We start from the raw sequence: 20,739 nt of genomic DNA on the forward strand, positions 1-20,739 counted from the left end.
TAGAGTTGGCCTGCCTGTAGCACAGCTTCCATTCTCATGGATTTGACACCCCACTTTTGTTTATAAAAGTTAAATCTCTCAGTATGGGGCAAGGGTGGATGTTGTGACTTCAGCAATGCCCCATTTGGTGCACAGCCTGCTACTTGACACACTGCCAGTGGCGAGGCTCATTTTGAACTGCATTATGATAATGTTTTATAGGACAATTTGTGAGCTAGCTCAGATTGTGGCTCATTTGAATATCTCTGGCCCAATTGCTAGTACATCTTCCTTTGTCTCCTCTCTCCTTCCCTGTATTTCTCCCATCACCACTCCAGGCTCCCTTTGTTATTTGTTTAGGTAATAACTATTGCCAAGTGGGAGGTACTACAACTATATTTTAAGAAGTAGAAACAGGTTAGTTGAAAAGTCCAACATCCTCATTTAAAACAGTCCTGAATAACTTTGCTTCTAAAGAAAGCTTCATTTTTTTTTTTGCGAAATATATTTGCTTCAGAATACAATACGGGTCTCTCCATTATGGAATTAAAAACAGCCTATCAAATGGATTCTTTAACTTATTTAGCCTGAAACTAAGACTGTTGCAGGAATATTACCATTCCTGTATTCCTAGGGCCATTTTTTCACTTGACTGTGTTCAAAAGGCTATTTTTAATGAGTTGATAAGGCAAGCTTTCCTAAGTTCACACGGCTATATCATCCAAATAATGCCATCTGAAAAATGTGTTTTACATATCTTTCAGAAAGCCAATAAAAAAGATATTACCTCTCTCATGAGCCATTATGTATTCCTAAAGTTAACAGTGCAAAGCACTTAGAGATTTCCTTCATTATACAAAATTCTTATCAAGGCATACTTGGAAATTCTTAACGGAAGGAGGCACATGCCCCACTGCAACTAGTATATTGATGTATTTCAATGTTTTACTGATATAGCAATTATTATCCACATAATATTACTACAGAATGGTAAATCTGTGCCGAAGAAGACATTGGCAGCTAGTCTTCCTGAAATGCAGGGACAATTTTCAAATACAGAAGTATAGAAAAGGGGATTTGCGGCTGTTAAATGAGTTTAATAAAACTGCAGAGTGGGATTGAATATTAAAATGTTACTTGTAAAAACAAAGCAGTCAGGTAATAGCGGTTGGCAAGTACTACATAGCCAACAATTTGGAATGATCTTACATGGGATTCTCTACACATAGCAGAAAAATGCTCTTAATCATCTGCAAGGTCCTCTCAATTTTATGGATTCAACACTGTATGCAACACATTGGTTTAAACTGGAACATAAATTAGTTAAGTTCACAAGTTTACAAACTAGAAAGTGTTGTCTTCCCTTCTTCAAGCTCCATTTCATCTTTCCTCCTACACCAGGAGGGGACAGCAAAACCCTAGTGTAGTTTTTGGAGCTCTGTGGAAGGAGAACTATCAGAATTTATCTTGTACTTAACTTCCCTTGTATTTATCTTAGGATTCAAAACCCTTGTAGTTTGATATAATAAAAGTCAGAGCAGTTGCCACAATGCATCAGTAACGTTGTCAGTAATCAGTTCTGTGCTGTTCTATCACAACGTTAGTACAGTTAAGTTATTGTTATTACTACAGCACTAATATTACATCTTTATATGTAAGAGTACAAAGATGTTAGCAAGAAAGTATCTTAAGTAGCACTGAATAATTCCATAGAGGCAGGATGCTTTTTGCTATTTTTGCTATGTTAAATCTTGTTACTTTAGTTTGTGAGTGTATACACACAGATAGGAATAGCAAATAAATATAATTTAGTAAAATTTAGCAAGCAATCATTTTCTCAATGCTTCCTACATTTAACATGTACTAGTACTCTCCTTCAGGTTTCTCTAACAATGAAATTCCTTTATCTGAAAAAAGGATTGGTTAAAAAAAGTCAAACCTTTGACATGAAGCATATTAAGAATGCTTGTGTTAGTATCCAGTAGTAAAATATGTCCTCTTTCTACTATGACATTATCGCCATCTTGTGGTGGATGTCCATTAAACCAGGTCAAGTTTTTTGACCATTGTCCACAAAATTGAATTTGGAAGGTGTTCTAAAATGAAAGAGAAATCAAAACCATTAGCAACATAAACATTGTGGTGAAAAGAACATATTTGGATAGGTCATATAATCCTTACTTTACTTATCTGTTTGGATTTGAGTACTATATTTTTAAAAAACCTACGAATCAACTTGTGGCAAAAGTTGACCTTATACCAGTCAAATTCAACAACCTCCAATGGAACAAAAAAATCAGGAGCAACCTCAAAGGCAGTTTATAAGAATGAAAATTAACTACGAACAAGGATTCAAATGGTTTAAAACATCTATGGAGATTAAATCATTTCCAATAAACAATCTTAAAATACTTCTGGTCAACCAAACAGGGCATGAGAAAAAAAATTCAAAAAATCAGAGTGACTAGCTTCGGATAGGTGGCTATGCAGATTGAATCATAAATAAAAATCAGCCAAATAGGAAGTAGGAAGACTTTTCTGAGGAAGACACTCCATAGTTGCATAAATACCGCTAAAACAAACTGCTATCAAATAGCATTTACACAACCTCTTAATCAACACAGCCATTTCCTTCGGGTATTTCAGGTTCTATTCAGTCATAGCATTGGAACCTGAACTACCCAAAGGAAGTGGCTGGGTTGATTAAGAGGTTGTGTAAATGCTATATAGAAAAAGGAGAGGACTCTGACCATGACTGACTTGACAGAATTTTGAACCCAAACAGGTAGCATGACATTAAAGGGAGTAGCAGAGCAGTTAAGAAGAATTGGTAGGAGGGGAACACTGTGAGAAAGAGACACAGAATAACTCTACCTTAATTACACAAGGTATACGTTGTGCAGATTAATTGGTTTCAAAATTCTATTACCCTACCATCAATAAAAAATTTTTCCAGAAATCTAACTGGTTTTTGTATGTAACGAGAAGGACATGTTTGCAAGCCTCTCTTCACTCGTATGTGAAGAAGAAGGACATGATCACAGTATCCAAGAGATACTGGAAAACCCCCAAATATATCTTTATTGTGGATTTATATGTCCAGGTAGATGGCTTATCCCTTCTCAAAGCTTTCATCAGATGTGAATTCATGAAATTTTGAAGTAACTTCAGAGAGTTTTCCACTAAAAAAAAAAAAAAAAAGACTGCTGTCATTTTATAAGCTTTATCCTGGTAATGAAATGTAACTTTGTAAAGGATGTTTATCAAAAGAATGTGACACAGATGCTACTTTAAGTAAAACTATATTACTGAGTGAGTTAAAAGGAGTCAACTTAAACACCTGTGAATTTCATTTTACATGTTGATCTATGTCTATTATTTTTTTCCTGAAAACATTCATCTGGGATTTCCAGTGCGGATGAGCAGCCAGAAGGTTCTTAAGATCACCCACATGTACTCCAGACAGCTGATGTTCATGACTGGACTTCAGTAACTGAGGTTTTGTGGTCAGCTTATGAATCAAGGGATATCAACCAAGCTCAAAGGTGTCATGTAGATGTAAACCTCATTTCTTAATCACTTTTGGAAATGGCTTAATTGTTTTTCAGCATTTTCACAGGATCTCATAAGGAGAGAGTCAAAAGCCAAGGAAGAAATATCAAGCTTATAGAGTGTAAGCATGCATTAAGGACACTTGGTTTGCCCAAAACACCATTTTCTAGTTCATTTTGGATTACAAATGCAAATGTTACAAAAATCTTTGAAGCAGTAAAGCAACTAAATGACCTAGTGAGTTTTCCTTTGGCCCAGAGCAAGATTAAAATAAAAACTAAAGAAATAATTGTAAGGACTTAAAAGCAACTAATAGCAAAAAGCCTGCCAAAGATTTGAAGTATAAAAGTTTAAAAGAGATTAAGAGAGCAGTTGAATTGGGAATATTGTTTATTATAAAGTATATTTGAATTAATTAAATAAATAAGGCATACCTCCCTGGGAATGAACCACTATTTAAATTTCCTTAAAAGAGATGATTGGCTGACTTTATTAAACAAAGAAATAAGGGTAAGTTGTGCAAGATTATGTGCCTATAGAACGGAATGCTAAATGGGACCAAAGAGTTAAGGATATAAAGAAAGGAGAAAACAAGGTCACAATTTACTTTTTACTTCTCCTTTTTTCATTATAAATTAAAAATAGAAGAATTGCAAAAGAATATTATAGCATCAATCACTAAATCTGTCAAGAGAGATTTGGTGACACTTGAAGAAATAGAAGAAAGCTTCAAGATGAATAAAAAATTGAAAATTATATAATTAAAAAAGTGGAAAAATTAAATAAATTAAGGGGAAAAATCTAGGAAATTTGGAAAATAAGGAAAATAATAAATAACATTGGAAAAGTTTTAGATGCAGTAATTAAGACAGAAACAAATCTCCCAATTTTGAGGAAAGTTGGTGAAGATATTAGGGAATGCATTGTTGAATCCTTACCAATTTTTTGGAATGAGATGCAGCTGTGGATAAAGTGTATATAATTAGTATAGGATATGCAAAGGTAAGAAGATAAGAATTGGGCGTGAGATCACAGCCCCCAGAAGATTCCAGCTCAATGCAAAAAGCATTTGCAAGCTGCTAGGAGGCTGAAGCAATACAATTTTGCTGCTTTGATGAGACTTTGGGTCTCATTAGCTTGCAAACACTTTTTGCACTGAGACTGCAAGTAGGCAAAGAAACTGCAGCAGAGAGGCTGGAGAGGAGACAGCTTACTAGATCTTCACAAGGTAAGCAACCCGGCATGGCAAGATGGGAGGGGAGGAATTGTGGGGACCCCAGGGGAGGGAGCATGAGGTATCTCAGTTGCTTGATGGGGGGGCTTGGATGGTCTGAAGCAAATGGCCTGTTCCATCACTAGCCCCCCCGGCCTTCCCCATCGTGAGATACCTCATGTGCACTTAACGACCTGCGTATTCCATTAGTGAATGTGTGGACAAAAGCAGGGAGTGATCATATTCATTTTATGTGATTCACTCCAACGAGTGAATGTAATTGGCAGGTTCCATTACATACGTAACTCGAGGATTGCCTGTATTAAATCAGATGTACTTTTACTTAAAGAAATACCTATCAGAATATTGCCTAAGAGAAAGGAATTCACCTTCTTGGCTGTCAAACTCAAAACAGAAAAAGATACCATTTCATTGGGATAAATTGGAATGACTGGTTTTAACTTAACTAGCAGAGATTTCAATTTAACTTACTTCACAATGTGAAGAGAGTTCCTTGAAAGCTTGCAACAGGAATGGGAAGAGATGCAAGGGGATCAAAAGAAAGCAGCTATGCAGCAAATACAACAAGAGACTGTGGAAGAAATTCCCACATTGGGTGCTACAGGTATAGACTTTTCTAAGTTTACAACATAAATATGGGTTTTAAATGTCTAATGTGGAACATAACTGGGATGAATGCTCCACACAAAAAAAGAAATCAGGTTTTTCATTATTTGAAAAGATAAAATTTGCTTATAATAAATACATATAAGAAAAAACAGGATCAAACACTGATTTATAATAATTTGGAATAAGAATCTATTTCAGCACAGAAGACTAAAAAAAAAAATTGTTTTTGTATATAAACCTTCAACTAAAACCAAAACTGATTTGGACTAAAGATTACGGCAGATCTATGGAGGTTGAAATTCATTTGAATGAAACAAAGATTCTGATACTAGGAATACATGCCTGAAAAAACAAAGCTATATTTTTAAGGGATTTATGGGAAAACCAGTAGACTTGCCATATGAAAATTTGTATTTATTGGAAGATGGGATTGGAGTGGCTTTCACAGAATATCTGTGAAAGGAATTAAAACAACATAAGGCAAATTACTGAAAATATTTTTTGAAATGTTAGATAATTTTGAACTTATAGACATATGGAGACTTAAAGATGGTGACTGTAACAAATGCACTTATTTTTCTGAAAGGCACGGAGCTTTCTCAAGTACAGGTGAAACTCAAAAAATTAGAATACCGTGCAAAAGTTCATTTATTTCAGTAATGCAACTTAAAAGGTGAAACTAATATATGAGATAGACTCATTACATGCAAAGCAAGATAGTTCAAGCCGTTGATTTGTCATAATTGTGATGATTATGGCTTACAGCTCATGAAAACCCCAAATCCACAATCTCAGAAAATTAGAATATTACATGCAATCAATAAAACAAGGATTGTACATAGAACAATATCGGACTTCTGAAAAGTATAAGCATGCATATGTACTCAGTACTTGGTTTGGGCCCCTTTTGCAGCAATTACTGCTTCAATGCGGTGTGGCATAGAAGCTATCAGCCTGTGGCACTGCTGAGGTGTTATGGAAGACCAGGATGCTTCAATAGCAGCCTTCAGCTCTTCTGCATTGTTCGGTCTCATGTCTCTCATCTTTCTCTTGGCAATGCCCCATAGATTCTCTATGGGGTTCAGGTCAGGTGAGTTTGGTGGTCAATCAAGTACAGTAATCCCACAGTTATTGAACCAGGTTTTGGTGCTTTTGGCAGTGTGGGCAGGTGCCAAGTCCAGCTGGAAAATGAAGTCAGCATCCCCATAAAGCTCGTCTGTGGAAGGAAACATCTAGTTCTCCAAAATCTCCTGGTAGACGGCTACATTGATCCTAGACTTAATGAAGCACAGTGGACCAACACCAGCAGATGACATGGTTCCCCAAATCAACACAGACTGTGGAAACTTCACACTGGACTTCAAGCATCTTGCAGTGTGTGCCTCATCATTCTTCCTCCAGACTCTGGGTCCTTGGTTTCCAAATGAGATGCAAAAGTTGCTCTCATCAGAAAAGAGGACTTTGGACCACTGAGCAACAGACCAATTCTGTTTTTCTTTAGCCCAGGTAAGGCGCTTCTGACATTTGTTGTTCAGGAGTGGCTTGACAAGAGGAATAGGAAGGAACATTGAAGGCCATGTCCAGGATCTGTCTGTGTGTGGTGGCTCTTGATGCACGGACTCCAGCCTCAGCCATTCCTTGTGAAAGTCCCCAACACTTTTGAATGGCCTTTTCCTGACAATCCTCTCCAGGCTGCGGTCATCCCTGCTGCTTGTGCACCTTTTTCTTCCACACTTTTCCCTTTTACTGAAATAAATGAACTTTTGCACGATATTCTAATTTTTCGAATTTCACCTGTACAGATATCTTTTGCATTTCTAAAAACCTGGTTAGGTGTAATAGTAAAATGGAGATATTGCCAAAGACTTTTTCTGATCATAACCCAGTGAATTTAAAATATAAGAGAAGAGTTAGAACTTAGAGATGGAGACTAAATGAAACTTTATTACAAAAGGAATCAATAATGGAGGACTGTAAAGAGAAATTGAAAGCATTTTTTTGAGAATAATCTTAATAACAGCAACGATGTAAGGAGAGTATGGGATGCAAGCAAAGACTTTATGAGAGGGAAAATTATTAAAAAGAAAGAAGTTGCAATAAACATAAGAAGCACACATGGCTTGGTGCAGTGGTGGGATTCAAAATTTTTTTACTACTGGTTCTGTGGGCGTGGCTGGGTAAGCATGGCAGGGGAAGGATACTGTAAAATCTCCAGTCAGAGGTAGCATTTGCCGGTTCTCCAAACTACTCAAAATCTCTGCTACCGGTTCTCCAGAACTGGTCAGAACCTGCTGAAGACCATCTCTGGCTTGGTGGCTGCCCTGCCCTGCTCTTGAATGCTTCTTGGCCTTTTCTTATACAACTCCGACTGACGAGACATTTTCTTTAGAATGCAGTCTAGCATTTTTGAACCTTTTTCCTAGGACAAATGGTTTGCAATTGATTTAAGCCATTGCAAATGTAGCATTTTTATTTTTATTTTTCCTCCTGGGTTTACAAATAATTTTTTGCCCCTTACTTTTCTGCATTATGTAGATTTTATCTTGTAAGCAATTTATCACAAAATTACTACCTGCTTGGTTTTTTTTTTTTATTTCTCCTTCATATGCCATAGCTTAGTAACTTGTTGACAATTAATTTAAAATAAAAGCAACTAGTATTTAGAGTTAGTTTATCTACTAAAACTTATTTGTAATATATAGGATTTGTATACAGATTTAGATCCCTCCATTTCCTCTGGACACATGCTTCATATTTTTCTGAAAAAATGCCCTTTTGCATACTGACCCCTTGTGGTCAGTAAGTCATGAGTTATTGTCATTACCACTGGATTTGCAGTGCCAACTAACTGAGCCAGGTGAATCCATTTTAGTTGTCTCACCTTAAAGCTATAAAGACATCAGCAATCATCATCCTCACTGTTGAGGCAGAATAGAGCTCAGATGTCAGGAGTTATCCTTTACAACAAATCTCAGATCTGAAGTCAGATTGATATAGTCTAAGATGACATGCTTATCCTGAGAATTTCTGGAATCACCAGCTACCAGCTTTTCAAGAATCTTGACTCGAGCCATCATCTTTTTAATTCAAATCAAATAATTCATGCAACATAATGAATAAAATACTTCTTACAAAATATGCAGTAACTGTGTTCCATACGCTGCCTCCCCATAAAAGCAGAAAGCCTAATACTGAATCTCTCTTAGGTAGGTCTATGAAAAATAAGAAGTGAAGAGCTACTCCATTTTATTAATATAGTTTATGTGTTTTGAGTTTCTAATTGTGTCCCTGTTTGTTTTTGATCTCATTAGTCATATTGAACATTATTCTTGGCAAAAAGGCAATAAATAAATAAGCATTTTTTTTCAAAAAAAGTTCACGAAATTTAGTATGATGAATTAGTGAATTCTTATTGACTATTTGTTCAATAAATAAATATGGTAGAGCTTGCTTATAAAAAATAATTCTACTGCTTACAGACGATTAAACAAAAAATGTTTTGTGGAGGAAAAGAAAGAAGGGAGAAAGGTTGAGGTTGTCTTTCTTTAGTTAACAAGGAAATATCCTAATAACTATGTTATCCCCCTATATATAACATAATATCTGTCCACAGTATAAAAACAGATTTTTCCATTCATATGTTATTCTGTGAAGTCAAATACTCTCTCTTGCATTTCATTCTTCCTTCAAAACTTCATTTAATTAGGATAATTTCTGATGCTAACTGAGCCATATACATTTGGCTGCAGTTTTTATTTTTGAGATCAAAATTAAATAACATGTACAAAATAAAACAATTACCTAAATTAAATAATTTTTAATGTAATTAATTTTAATAAGCCGGCAAGCACATGAGCTCAATCAATGCATATCTATGCAACAAATTCAGGACCAAATAGGTAAGATCTGAATCAGATCAGATACATTATAAAAATAATTCAATGGAGAAGAGTTTTAATTTATTAAAGTTTTAACTATGCTATAGCGAAATGTAATCATAATACTGATATGTCAGTATAGGACTATTTCATTTCTGAAATAGTCTTGTTCCTGCTTTAAAGAAAAAACTGTTTTTTCCTGCTGCTTCCCCTGTTTCACCCAACAAGAAGCAGAACTGCAGAATTAGGTAATGCAGGCATTAATATCAATCACCAAGAAGGCAGCAGTTGGCTTTGGGTTCATGAGCTGCTATGAAGTCCCTACCTGCTCTCAGCACATCTGGGCAAAATGTACAATTGAATAGAAAAAGATATATGTGAGACATTCAGATGATATCATAAAGGAAGTAATGTATCTATGAGAGAGAGAGAATGTGCAGAGCATATGAAAAAACACACAAATGCATTTCTGATGTCCAAAAGCACTTAAAGCCAACATTAGCTTTAGTAGCTTTTTGTAAGAATATTATTTTTCCAATAGTTAATCACTTAAGAATATTTATTACTAGAGCAGGGCTTCTGGAGTTTATTACAATGAAGGGAATAAACTGAGTAGCAAAGTCCCCAAAACAGAAAGAGTTGTTCAGGTCACATCTCTATGCTGCAAGCTGCACTGGTTGCCAGTTTGCTTCTGGATCCAATTTAAGGTCCTAGTTTTAACCTTTAAAGCCTGAAGGATCACATCTCAATTGCATCCATTTGCCCTATTAGTTCTGGTATACCGTAGGTACCATCATCTAGGCATGTATATTTGGTGGGCTGCAGGTGACAGGTCTTTTCTGCCATGGCACCCTCTTATGGAACTTTCTTTCACCCAAAATTAAATTAGTTCCACCCTTTTGCTGTTCTTGAAGTTCCTCAAGATTTGGTTATGTCATCAAGTCTAAGAGTCCCAGGGAACCAGAGATATTTTTAGTTCATTCCACTACTAAGATAGATATACTCATTCACTCTTTGCTGCTGGGCTTTCGATATTTTTGCTTTTAACAACAATAACAATTTTTAGCTTTTAATATTGATTCTTATATTTTTACAATGATTGTTTTACTGTATATGGGGTTTTTTTTCTGATTATCGTATGCCACCCAGAGTTGCTTTTTGTGAGATGGGAAGCTATACAATTTGACTAATAAATAAACAAACAAATAATTTATAGAGTTATGTTTTCACCTACTTCTAGAAGGCCATGAAGATGGAAGTAATTGCCTCAAGAAGAAAGTTATTCCAAAAAAAGGAAAGAAAAGCTGAAACAGAATGTCTGCTGCTAGGCCCACTTCTGATGTACCTTTTAGCAGACAATCTCCAGTACTTGGACCCCTATTGGTAGCCAGTTTAGCTCCTGCAGCAGAAATGTAATCCAGCAATATCCGGACTGACCGCTGAGCATGAATATTCCTCCATTCTAGCTCAGCTGAGGTTTCCAGGTAGTTTTCAAGGGTAGTCTCATATTGAGTGAGTTACAGTAATCTAATCTAGAGATGATAAGGACAACTGTCATCAGTGAGCATACTAAGTGCCAGGTAAGGCATCATCTGAAATACTGGGTGAAGCTGTGGAAAAACCTTACTGGCCAGAATTCACCAGTTGCTCTTTGAGTAGCAGCTGTGTGTCAAGCAGATTCCTCAGATTGTGAATCTGTTCTTTTTAGATGACTGCATCAAAAATCATCCAATCCCTAATCAACAGTCTTGCTTGGATTTTACTGCCTCCAGACCTGAAAGATTCTGCACATCAGATCATGACTTCCATGTATATTGCAATGGGTAGAGATGTATAACTGAGTATCACCTGCATATTGATGATACTTCATCCCAAGCCAACATATGACCTATTCCTGTGGTTTTGTGTATGTGTTAAAGTGTGTCTACTTTAACACCTACACAAAATCACAGGAATAGGGAAAAGGGCTGAACCCTGATGCATTCCATAATAAGCACCTACCCACCACAACCCATCTCACTTATTACAACCTGCCCAGTGGTGGGATTCAAAAAAAATATTTACTACCGGTTCTGTGGGCGTGGCTTGGTGGGTGTGGCTTGGTGGACATGGCAGGGAAGGTTACTGCAAAATCCCATTCCCTCCCCACCCCCACTAACCTGCTTTTCAGCTCCATTCTCCTGTACAGGGCAACAAAGGAAGACCCAGCCAATCAGTTGGGACTCAAGAGGCAGAGAATAGATGGGGGTGGGGCCAGTCAGAGGTGGTATTTACCAGTTCTCTGAACTACTTAAAATTTCTGCTATCGGTTCTCCAGAACTGGTCAGAACCTGCTGAATACCACCTCTGAATCTGCCCAATCAGATGTTCCCAGCTCTCCATCCTTGTATGTGGTTCAGAAAGGTACTAAGAAATCCAGGGCAAGGACGGCTATACCACTGATATCTGAGTTCCACCATAGATCATCCACAAAAATGAGAAATGAGGTTTCCATCTTATATCCAGACTCAAAAATCCAGTTACCTAGAGTCCCCTTCTACTGCAGCTCCAAAATTTCCTCAACAACCATTCCCCCCAAAGGGAAGTTTGAGATAGGACAGTAGTTGTCCAATTCTGTTGGCATCAGACCTATCCTCTTGAGGAGTGGCAAACCATGGTCCTTATTTGAAGCAAGTAGTCTCTCCAAGCAGTAACCTTAAAAGTCAGCGTGCCTTTCCAACACCACCTTTTCCTATTCTGTCCTTTCTTTCATTATTATCAATTGTAACACAACCCCTTCAGTACTTGGTAACTATTTATCTTCCAACATGTAATAGTCAAGTATCCACTACATAGTAGTTTCTTACATAAAGGCTTTGGCAGACAAGGCATTTTTTTTCCCCTAATGGGAACATTTCCTATCGTTTTAGGCCAATTGCTATTTAGAAATGTGAAAATAGCACTTAGACTTATATTCCACTTCAAGGTACTTTACAGCCCTCTCTAAGCGGTTTACAGAGTCACCATATAGTAATAATAATGCTTCACTATTCATAAAATCACAGTCATAGAGGCCTGGTTAGGAAAAAAAAGTTAAATATAGCTTGAATCTTTCTTTCTCCTTAGATATATTAGCGATACAACTTTTCTCTTCTCATACGTTCATTTATATCAGAATAAATACATATACATTAAACATCTCTCATGTCCCTTAGATTTAAAATAAAAAGCACACTGAGTTATCTAGGAGTGTTTAAAAGTTATCCAAGCATATATAGGCAACCTAATTCACAGCCAACACCTGAAATCAATATAGTCTAGACTCTAGAAATTTTGTAGAACGGTATAGCTAGAGTCAACCAAATAATAGAAAAACTGGTTCAGCTCAAATCCATAGTACGGTAGCTGAACCGTATTTATATTTCACAGTAGCCACTGGACAAAGAGTCTGATAAGGGAGGGAGGGCAATTTGGCAAAAACAACTCTTAATTTTATGTATTTGCTGTGCCAAGAAGAGACTTCCTATTATTAGTTATGATCCATGAAAGAAGGGTCAGAATGGTCAAGGCAATAGGAAATCTTTAAGTAATGTATTAACTCTCCCGATCTGGTCCTACAAGAGCAAAGATGTGAGACTTTGGAACATTAAAATCAAATCACAGAGGCTGACATAACACAATAGAGCCTTGCCCCTGCCTTCATACAACCCCCCTACACACACACAAACACACACTGACAGATTGCCATTTAACTAGCAAGCATGGAGAAAGTGTTCCTGTTCACAGTCACCAATGAGGGACAAGGTTAACATTTTAAGTGATGGAGTACAGTGTATATATATTTCCCCATGCCACGGAGCTAGGACTCCAACACCACCTTTCCGAACACTTAATTTCAATGATGGAAGACGTTGTGCATACTTTTCAGGCTGCGAACTCTTGACAGCTTCTCAGATTAATACACCAGAGAGATTTGCTTTCCCTTAGCTTTCTCCTTAGCCACCTGAAGGGAAGCAAAACCAGACATTCAGAAATGATGGAAGGGAGGAAGTACATTTTTGTTGCCAAGTTGCCTGTTTTTCAAGGAATGTATTAGCAACCATCTGCTCTGATTATCCGTGTAGCAGTAGCCATCATATTCTTGCAAAAATAGAAATCATTATCTCCTTGAGGATACAACATTATTTACACAAACAAATGCTGATTATTTTTAGCTCTTAGGGAAATGTTTTCTGAAAATCCAATCTCTAATTAAAAAGCAATTAGCAAAGTGAACAGAGGAATAATTTTAAAAGACAATGTAATAGTTACATCTTCTTCAATATGTATACCTATGGGTATAGGGTTTGTGCTACAGACAAAAATCTGTTTGTCTCACTCAGTGCTCTGGTTCAAAAAGGATGCATAACAGAAGTAACAAGCCTGATGGATAATTGTTCCAAAATGCATCAGAATTGGTCAAGTATTTTGCTTGCATGATTGTTATCAAGCTTTGATTTAATATTGGCAGGAACAATTTATGCTATATTTGGTTTTTCCCTGTCTTTCTCTTTTGTACAATCCAAAATAAGTAATACCAAGAAGAAAGTAATATAAATCTCTAATGCAGAGGTCTCCAAACTTGGCAACTTTAAGACTTGTGGACTTGAAATCTACAAGTCTTAAAGTTGCCAAGTTTGGGGACTCCTGCTGTAGTGGCATAAGACAGGGATCCCCAACTGCCAGTCTGCGATCCTCTACCAGGCCAAGAACTGTTCAGAACTGGGCCACCTAAAGCAGCGGGTAAGCATGTGCACTTCCCCACTTACACGAGCTCCATTTATGCATATGCGCACACTTGCCCACTCTCCCGCCCCAGTCCACAAAGCTGAAAAGGTTGGGGAACTATGGCAAAGGAATCCTCCCCAAATCATGTTAAGAACCTCTTTCAAATCATTTAAAACCCGTTTCACTTGTTGCTATACATATTGCAGAGATCAATGCTAACTCGGTTCAGATTGATTCTATAGAACCAGTTGTTATGATTCTGTGCAGTTTGGAGAACTGGCAAATCATGCCCCTGGTTGGCACTGCCCCTCTCCCCCTGTCCCACTCCTCCCTGCCCAGTCAGTCCTTATCACGCTTGCACGACATCACTGACTGCATTCTCCCCCGCCCAGTCACTCCTTAAGGTATTTCCCATTTTTCCCCCTCCTGATGATCAGCTGTTCCAATCAGCTGTGCCAGGATCTCCCTCACTGTCTTACCGCGTCATCCAGGAGGCTTCCCTGAGGCCCAGGAGGCAAAAAGGGGCACAGCCCCCCCCCACTCCATTTTTTTCCCTTCCTGGGCTCCAGGGAAGCCTTCTGGGACCAAAAATACCCCCCCAGGAGGCTTCCCTGAGGCCTAGGAGTCAAAAAAATGGGGTGGTGGTGCCAAAAAAAAGAAGTCACACCCACCCAATCACATGGCTACACCCACCTAGCCATGGCCACAGAACTGGTTGTAAAAAAAATTGAATCCCACCCTGATCCAATACCTATGAATTATTAAGTTTAGCATAAATATATGGAAGGAATGCAGCTTCAAATATAATATATACTAGGTGAAGACAAGTGTTTTGATCTAAAGGGCACTTTTTTTAAAAAAAAAATGTCCTCTGAAGATTGTAGCAGACACATCGTAACAATGGCATTGGTTTGGAACAACTTGTAGAGTGCAGATGAGGTGCAAATGTTTTGATCTTCACTAAAACTCATGGGGTGAAAATTCAATTGGAAATTGAACATTTTGCAGGCAAATTTCAACAGGGTGATGGTCTCAAGGTGTTTTTAGGTATCCATCTTTAGTTTACAAACACTGAACAAAGACTCAACCTGCATGTAAGAGCCTTGGAGGTTTCTAGTGATACCATTTTCTATTGTAGATACTTATTGTTTAAAATTATATTCATTCATGTTTATATGAAGATAGCATACCCCTTCATGATCACATGGAAAAGCATTCTCAAAAATGCTGATAAATACTGGTAGTATTCCTATTTGAACTCTTGAGTAGAATAGTGGGGAAAAGAATATTAGCCTCATCAGCAGGGAAAATTTTCATTGCTGATCACAAAGGGTTAGCTACTCTCAAGAACATTGCATAATAATGATTTACAGTGTTCTCTGAATATCGTTTTTATGATGACGTACAGATGGTGACGTATGGCACTCTGACTATAATGTCAAATACCTTAATTCATCTCCTGCCATCTTCATTTGTGCTAACCATTTAGAACCACTGCTGCTGGAGAATTTGCCACTTGGACACAAGCACATCTAATAGGCCACATTTCTCCCAACTATCTGGGGAAGAATAAGTAGCAATAGTCATGTTAATGGGGTAATCCAGTCTTCCCCTCCTGAATCATCCCAGAGAGTTTGGCCTACAAATCCCACCATCCATGACTGATGGATATAATGGCTAGATTATCACAAGTCAAAATATCTAGAAAGACCCAGATTAAAGAAGACTTAACTAACAAATCATGGAAATTTATATATTTCAATCAACTCATATTTAAATCCCAGTTCAGGCACTCATGTGTTCAACAATGGTCCTCTGAACCTAAGTGAACTTTTGTTTAGGACTTAGATATCATTGCCTTCAATACTTTACCAGTACTGTGTTACAGTTTAAAGATTGTACATTTAATAAGGTTAAAAGAGAAATTCTCTTCCAAGCTATGGTAGTGCAGCCTCCTGGGCTCTTCTAGAAGTTGGCCTGATACGTTTGCTACTGGACTGATGAATGACACACTCTCCCACCAGCCATTATTGGATAAATCTATTTACACAGAAAATATTGACCTGGACCAGTGAAGTGGGACTGGAAACAGGAAACTAGGAGGCCCCAAAGGTAGAAACGCATTTCCAGCCAAGAGTGTTAGCAACTCAAGCTCATAAACAACAGCACTATCATTAATTACTCAGACAGGGGCAGCCACAAATACAGCCAGAAGATTCAAAAGCCAACTGGAAAGAGTTTCGCTTGCTGATGAGTTGAGAGGAGGGGTGGAAAGTGGGCAGTTTCAGGTCACCACCCATAACATAAGCCAGTTCACAGGCTGAAAAGGCTAATTTGCACATGGACAGAAGCAAAAGGAAAGCATAAATCCTGGATGGGAAAGGGGGGAGGATTATCTCTCAGCATGGGAGTAATCACTGCAATTTCCAGACACAGAAGGTAAGGCACATCACCCTCCTGGTAATTAATTAAGGGAATAGAATGAAATAGAATATTGGGTTGATCAAATGGTGCTTTCATGTGTGAGGGCAACAGAGAAGACAAGGGTGATGCTGTGCATGGATGCACCGTATACAGGGTGGGAGGGAGGATTTTAACACCATTTCCCATAGGTACTGACTGGCAACCATCCCCAGCCATAAAGACACAGCCTAAAGTCACTTCTCCAATAAAATTCACAGTAGGCTATTGAATTGTATTATGATTGAATCATTTTATTTATTATTACATTTGATTTACTTATATTTATAATCTATTATTTAAATATTGAGCTAGGGACCCATAAAAACAGACATGGCTAGTTAGTTCAAATCATTATTGTTTGTAGCATCTATGGTTTTCTATATCTCACCATTTTACACTTCTTAGTTTCCTTCTCTGCTGTCCATGTTATTTTTTTCCAGGAACACCAAGTTTATTGGTTCAGATCTTAGGAAACATTTCCCCCAAGTTTTCTATTGTTCTCTTTGAATCTAATAATATGGAATATAATACAATTGTGTTATATGAGCTTCCTGGTTCTTTCACACTGCCAACTATAATGTAGACATTCCTGCTTTTGCCCTTCTCCAAAGACTTTCTACTCCTTGGCTCATCTGAGCAATTTATTGTAATTATAGATATTATTACAGGCAACAAAATCTCAACTCATTGTATAGGAAGGTTCTAAAATAAATATAGAATTCCTGCAACTTAAGGTCATATCTTGCAAATGTAAGAGTATCAATATCCCATCATAACATGCACATTTCAAAGAGATAATATTGTAGGGGTAAGCTTTATATTAGAGAAACCTGTCCATAATTATTAATAATCTCACTGGGGAAATTCTGAAGTTTCTGCAATATTCTTAGAAAAATGTGAAGGCTATTACTCTTTTCAAGATGCTATTATTGAAGATAGAATCAATGGTTGGGTTGCACACATTGTTTTGGACCTTATATAAGTAAGATGTTATATTACATAACTATGATCTGATAATCAACAATCTCTCTTCCCTTGATTGGCAATTTCTATTCACTGGATGCAATACTGTTGAAGACCATTACAACATATTCTTACTAGAAATCAAAAGAGCCATCAAACTATATGTACCAATAACAACTCCCAAAACCAGGAAAAACAGATTACCCATAACAATAAGGAAGCTTCAATCCAAAAAGAAATCACTTTGGCAAAAAAATAAATCTGGTCACGTTGCCAACTTCAAAAGCCAATACAAAAATCTATGCCACCAGATAAAAACTGAATGCACTAATTATCACATTAAACAAGAGGAAAACCTTCTACGCACAAATTCCACCCACGCTTTCTACAATTTTGTAAACAACAAACTAAAAGACTCAAGGTCCATTCCACCCCTGAAATGACCTAATGGTAAAGACTGCAATGATGACATCATCAAAGCAAACCTGTTTAACACATTCTTTGGCTCAGTATTTGTAAACAGCAATGGATCAAGCCCAGTACTTCCTAGTCAAACCACAGATAACTACAATGATCTAATACATATCGATTTTACAGAAGACATTGTTGAAAAAGCACTGGACAATCTAAAACCATCCCTATCTATTGGACTGGATGGAATATGTGCCTACTTCTTAAAAAAGCTATCCACTGCCATAGCTGAACCTCTAAGTATAATCTTCAAAATATCTTTCAGGACCAACTCCTTGCCAAAACTATTGTCACAAGCCACAGTCATCCTCAGCCTAGTTGAAAATTACAGACCAATCTCTTTATGCTGCGTCACCTGTAAAGTCATGGAATCAATTATTAACCAATCCATTATCCTCCACTTAGACACAAATAACCTACTCTCCAATAAACAATTTGGTTTCAGAAAAAAAACTATCCTGTAATCTGCAATTCTTACACTGCAAAAACATATGGATTACACAACTCGATCAGGGCAAAACAATAGATGCAACCTACATAGACTTCTGTAAAGCCTTTGATTCAGTGGTACATGACAAACTACTCCTAAAACTAAAATCTTACGGTATCTCTGGACAACTGCATAACTGGATAGAAGCATTCCTGTCAAACAGGCAACAAATGGTCAAAATTGGGAGCGTCCTATCAAATTCTGTACTTATCAACAGTGGTGTCCCCCAAGGCAGTGTTTTAGGGCCAACTCTCTTAATACTCTACATAAATGACCTCTGTGATCACATTAAGAGCAACTGCGTTCTCTTCGCTGATGATGTAAAGCTATTCAACACCACAGACAATACTACTACCCTCCAAAAAGACCTTGATTATGTATCAGAATGGTCAATCAAATGGCAACTTCAAATCTCAACAAATAAATGCTCTGTCTTATATATTGGCAAAAAAATATCAGAAAATAAAATACAAGCTAAATAATCAAGACCTTGTTGAGGATCCAAACTTTGTCAAGGACCTTGGAGTACTCATTTCTAATGATCTAAGTGCTAGAGCCCACTGTAACTACATAGCCAAAAAGACATTAAGAGTTGTTAACCTAATCCTACGTAGCTTCTTCTCTGGTAATATCACACTACTAACTAGAGCATACAAAACATTTGCTAGACCTATACTTAAATACAGCTCATCAGTCTGGAACCCATATCATGTATCTGATATTAACACAATTGAAAAAGTCCAGAAATATTTCACAAGAAGAGTTCTCCGCTCCTCTACTCATTGCAGAATACCTTATGCCACCAGACCTGAAACTCTAGACCTAGAAAACCTAGAACTACACCGCCTCTGGTCCGATCTAAATATAGTATATAAAATCATACATTGCAATGTCCTACCTGCAAATGAATACTTCAGTTTCAATCATAACAATACAAGAGCACACAATAGATACAAACTCAAGGTTAACCACACCAAACTTGACTGCAGAAAATATGACTTCAGCAACAGAGTGGTCAATGTCTGGAATACTCTATCTGACTCTGTGGTTTCTTCCCCAAACCCCCAAAACTTTAACCTTAGACTGTCTACTATTGACCTCACCCCTTCCTAAGAGGCCTGTAGGGGGCGTGTATAAGCGCACCAATCGTGCCTACCGTCCCTGTCCTATTGTTTCTTTTTATTTTTCTTATAAGTATCTATCTCATGTATTCAAAACTATGTTTATTCTTATAGCTGTACCTTGTAAGCGATTGACAAATCAAATAAATACTAAATACTAAAGATCATATATTTTTGATACATATCTGATTCTTAAGATAGATAGATGATAGATAGATAGATAGATAGATAGATAGATAGATAGATAGATAGATAGATAGATAGATAGATAGATATGCTTCCAAAGTAACTTGAAAAGAGATATCTGTGCTTTAAGAATCACATCAAATATCTAATTATTTGGTCCTTTCTATTCCAACATCCTGTTCAAGCAATCTCTTCTTAAAAACTTCCAGTAATGGAGCACCCACAACTTCTTAAGGCAAGTCTTTCCTCTGATTAATTGTTCCTGCTGAGAGGAAATTTCTCATTAGTTCTAGGTTGGGCTGTTTATTTATACTTTTTAAAAGAAAAAAGAAAAAGAAAGAAAAAGTATGTGAGAGAGTGTGATTTGGGCAGAAACTGAATACCTTGTGGAAGAAAAACTGTAAAAGATCTCTAAAACTGAAACATTAAAAAGAATCAAGGAAGAAATGCACATTTTTGTATTTATATTAGACTGGATTGATTCCAAGAACTAGTCAGTAGGCCAATTCCAACAACATAATCAGACTGTCCTGTTGACAAACAAGTACAAGGGCATGCATAAATATAGAATAAACACTATTTATTTGCTCTATATTTATACAACTTCATGCCCCCAAACCGATGATAGCATAAACTTTAAAAATCACAGCAATCTTCTAACAATACATAAAACTCCTTAATAATCATAAAATCCTTACTAAAAATGTAAAATTCATAATCATAAGTACTGAATGATACAAGCCAGCTCAGTTTGTAGGATTAAAAGTAAGGAAGGAGGGCTCTATCTCTATTGTCATAAAGAAAATACTCTAGAGGATCAGTAACACAAATAAAAAACACTGTTTTCTCTTCCAACCAAGTTAGAATCTTCAACAATCTTCCCAGAATGGGTCTACTGAATGGATAGATGCACACCTAGTTTTAGATCAAAAACAACACCTTGAATTGTACCCAAAACCTACTAGTAACAAATGCAGAGTCCATGGAAGAATCCATTAATGTATAGCAGCTCTCACAAGTCAACTGCTGCATTTTGCACCAAATACA

At 37.0% G+C, this 20,739-nt stretch overlaps 1 protein-coding gene across 1 annotated transcript in view; it reads right to left on the minus strand.

Annotated features, from left to right (window-relative positions):
- PKHD1 (PKHD1 ciliary IPT domain containing fibrocystin/polyductin) overlaps positions 1-20,739 on the minus strand; it is a 256,453-nt gene that overhangs the window by 158,429 nt on the left and 77,285 nt on the right. The window contains exon 30 of the mRNA XM_087922428.1: positions 1,919-2,075. Within this exon, the coding sequence (XP_087778554.1) occupies positions 1,919-2,075 (157 nt within the window). The remainder of the gene's footprint in view (positions 1-1,918; positions 2,076-20,739) is intronic.

The sequence above is a fragment of the Pseudonaja textilis genome, chromosome 1 (assembly GCF_049901715.1).
Source record: "Pseudonaja textilis isolate UNSWEBS1 chromosome 1, rPseTex1.2, whole genome shotgun sequence".
NCBI lineage: Eukaryota > Metazoa > Chordata > Lepidosauria > Squamata > Elapidae > Pseudonaja > Pseudonaja textilis.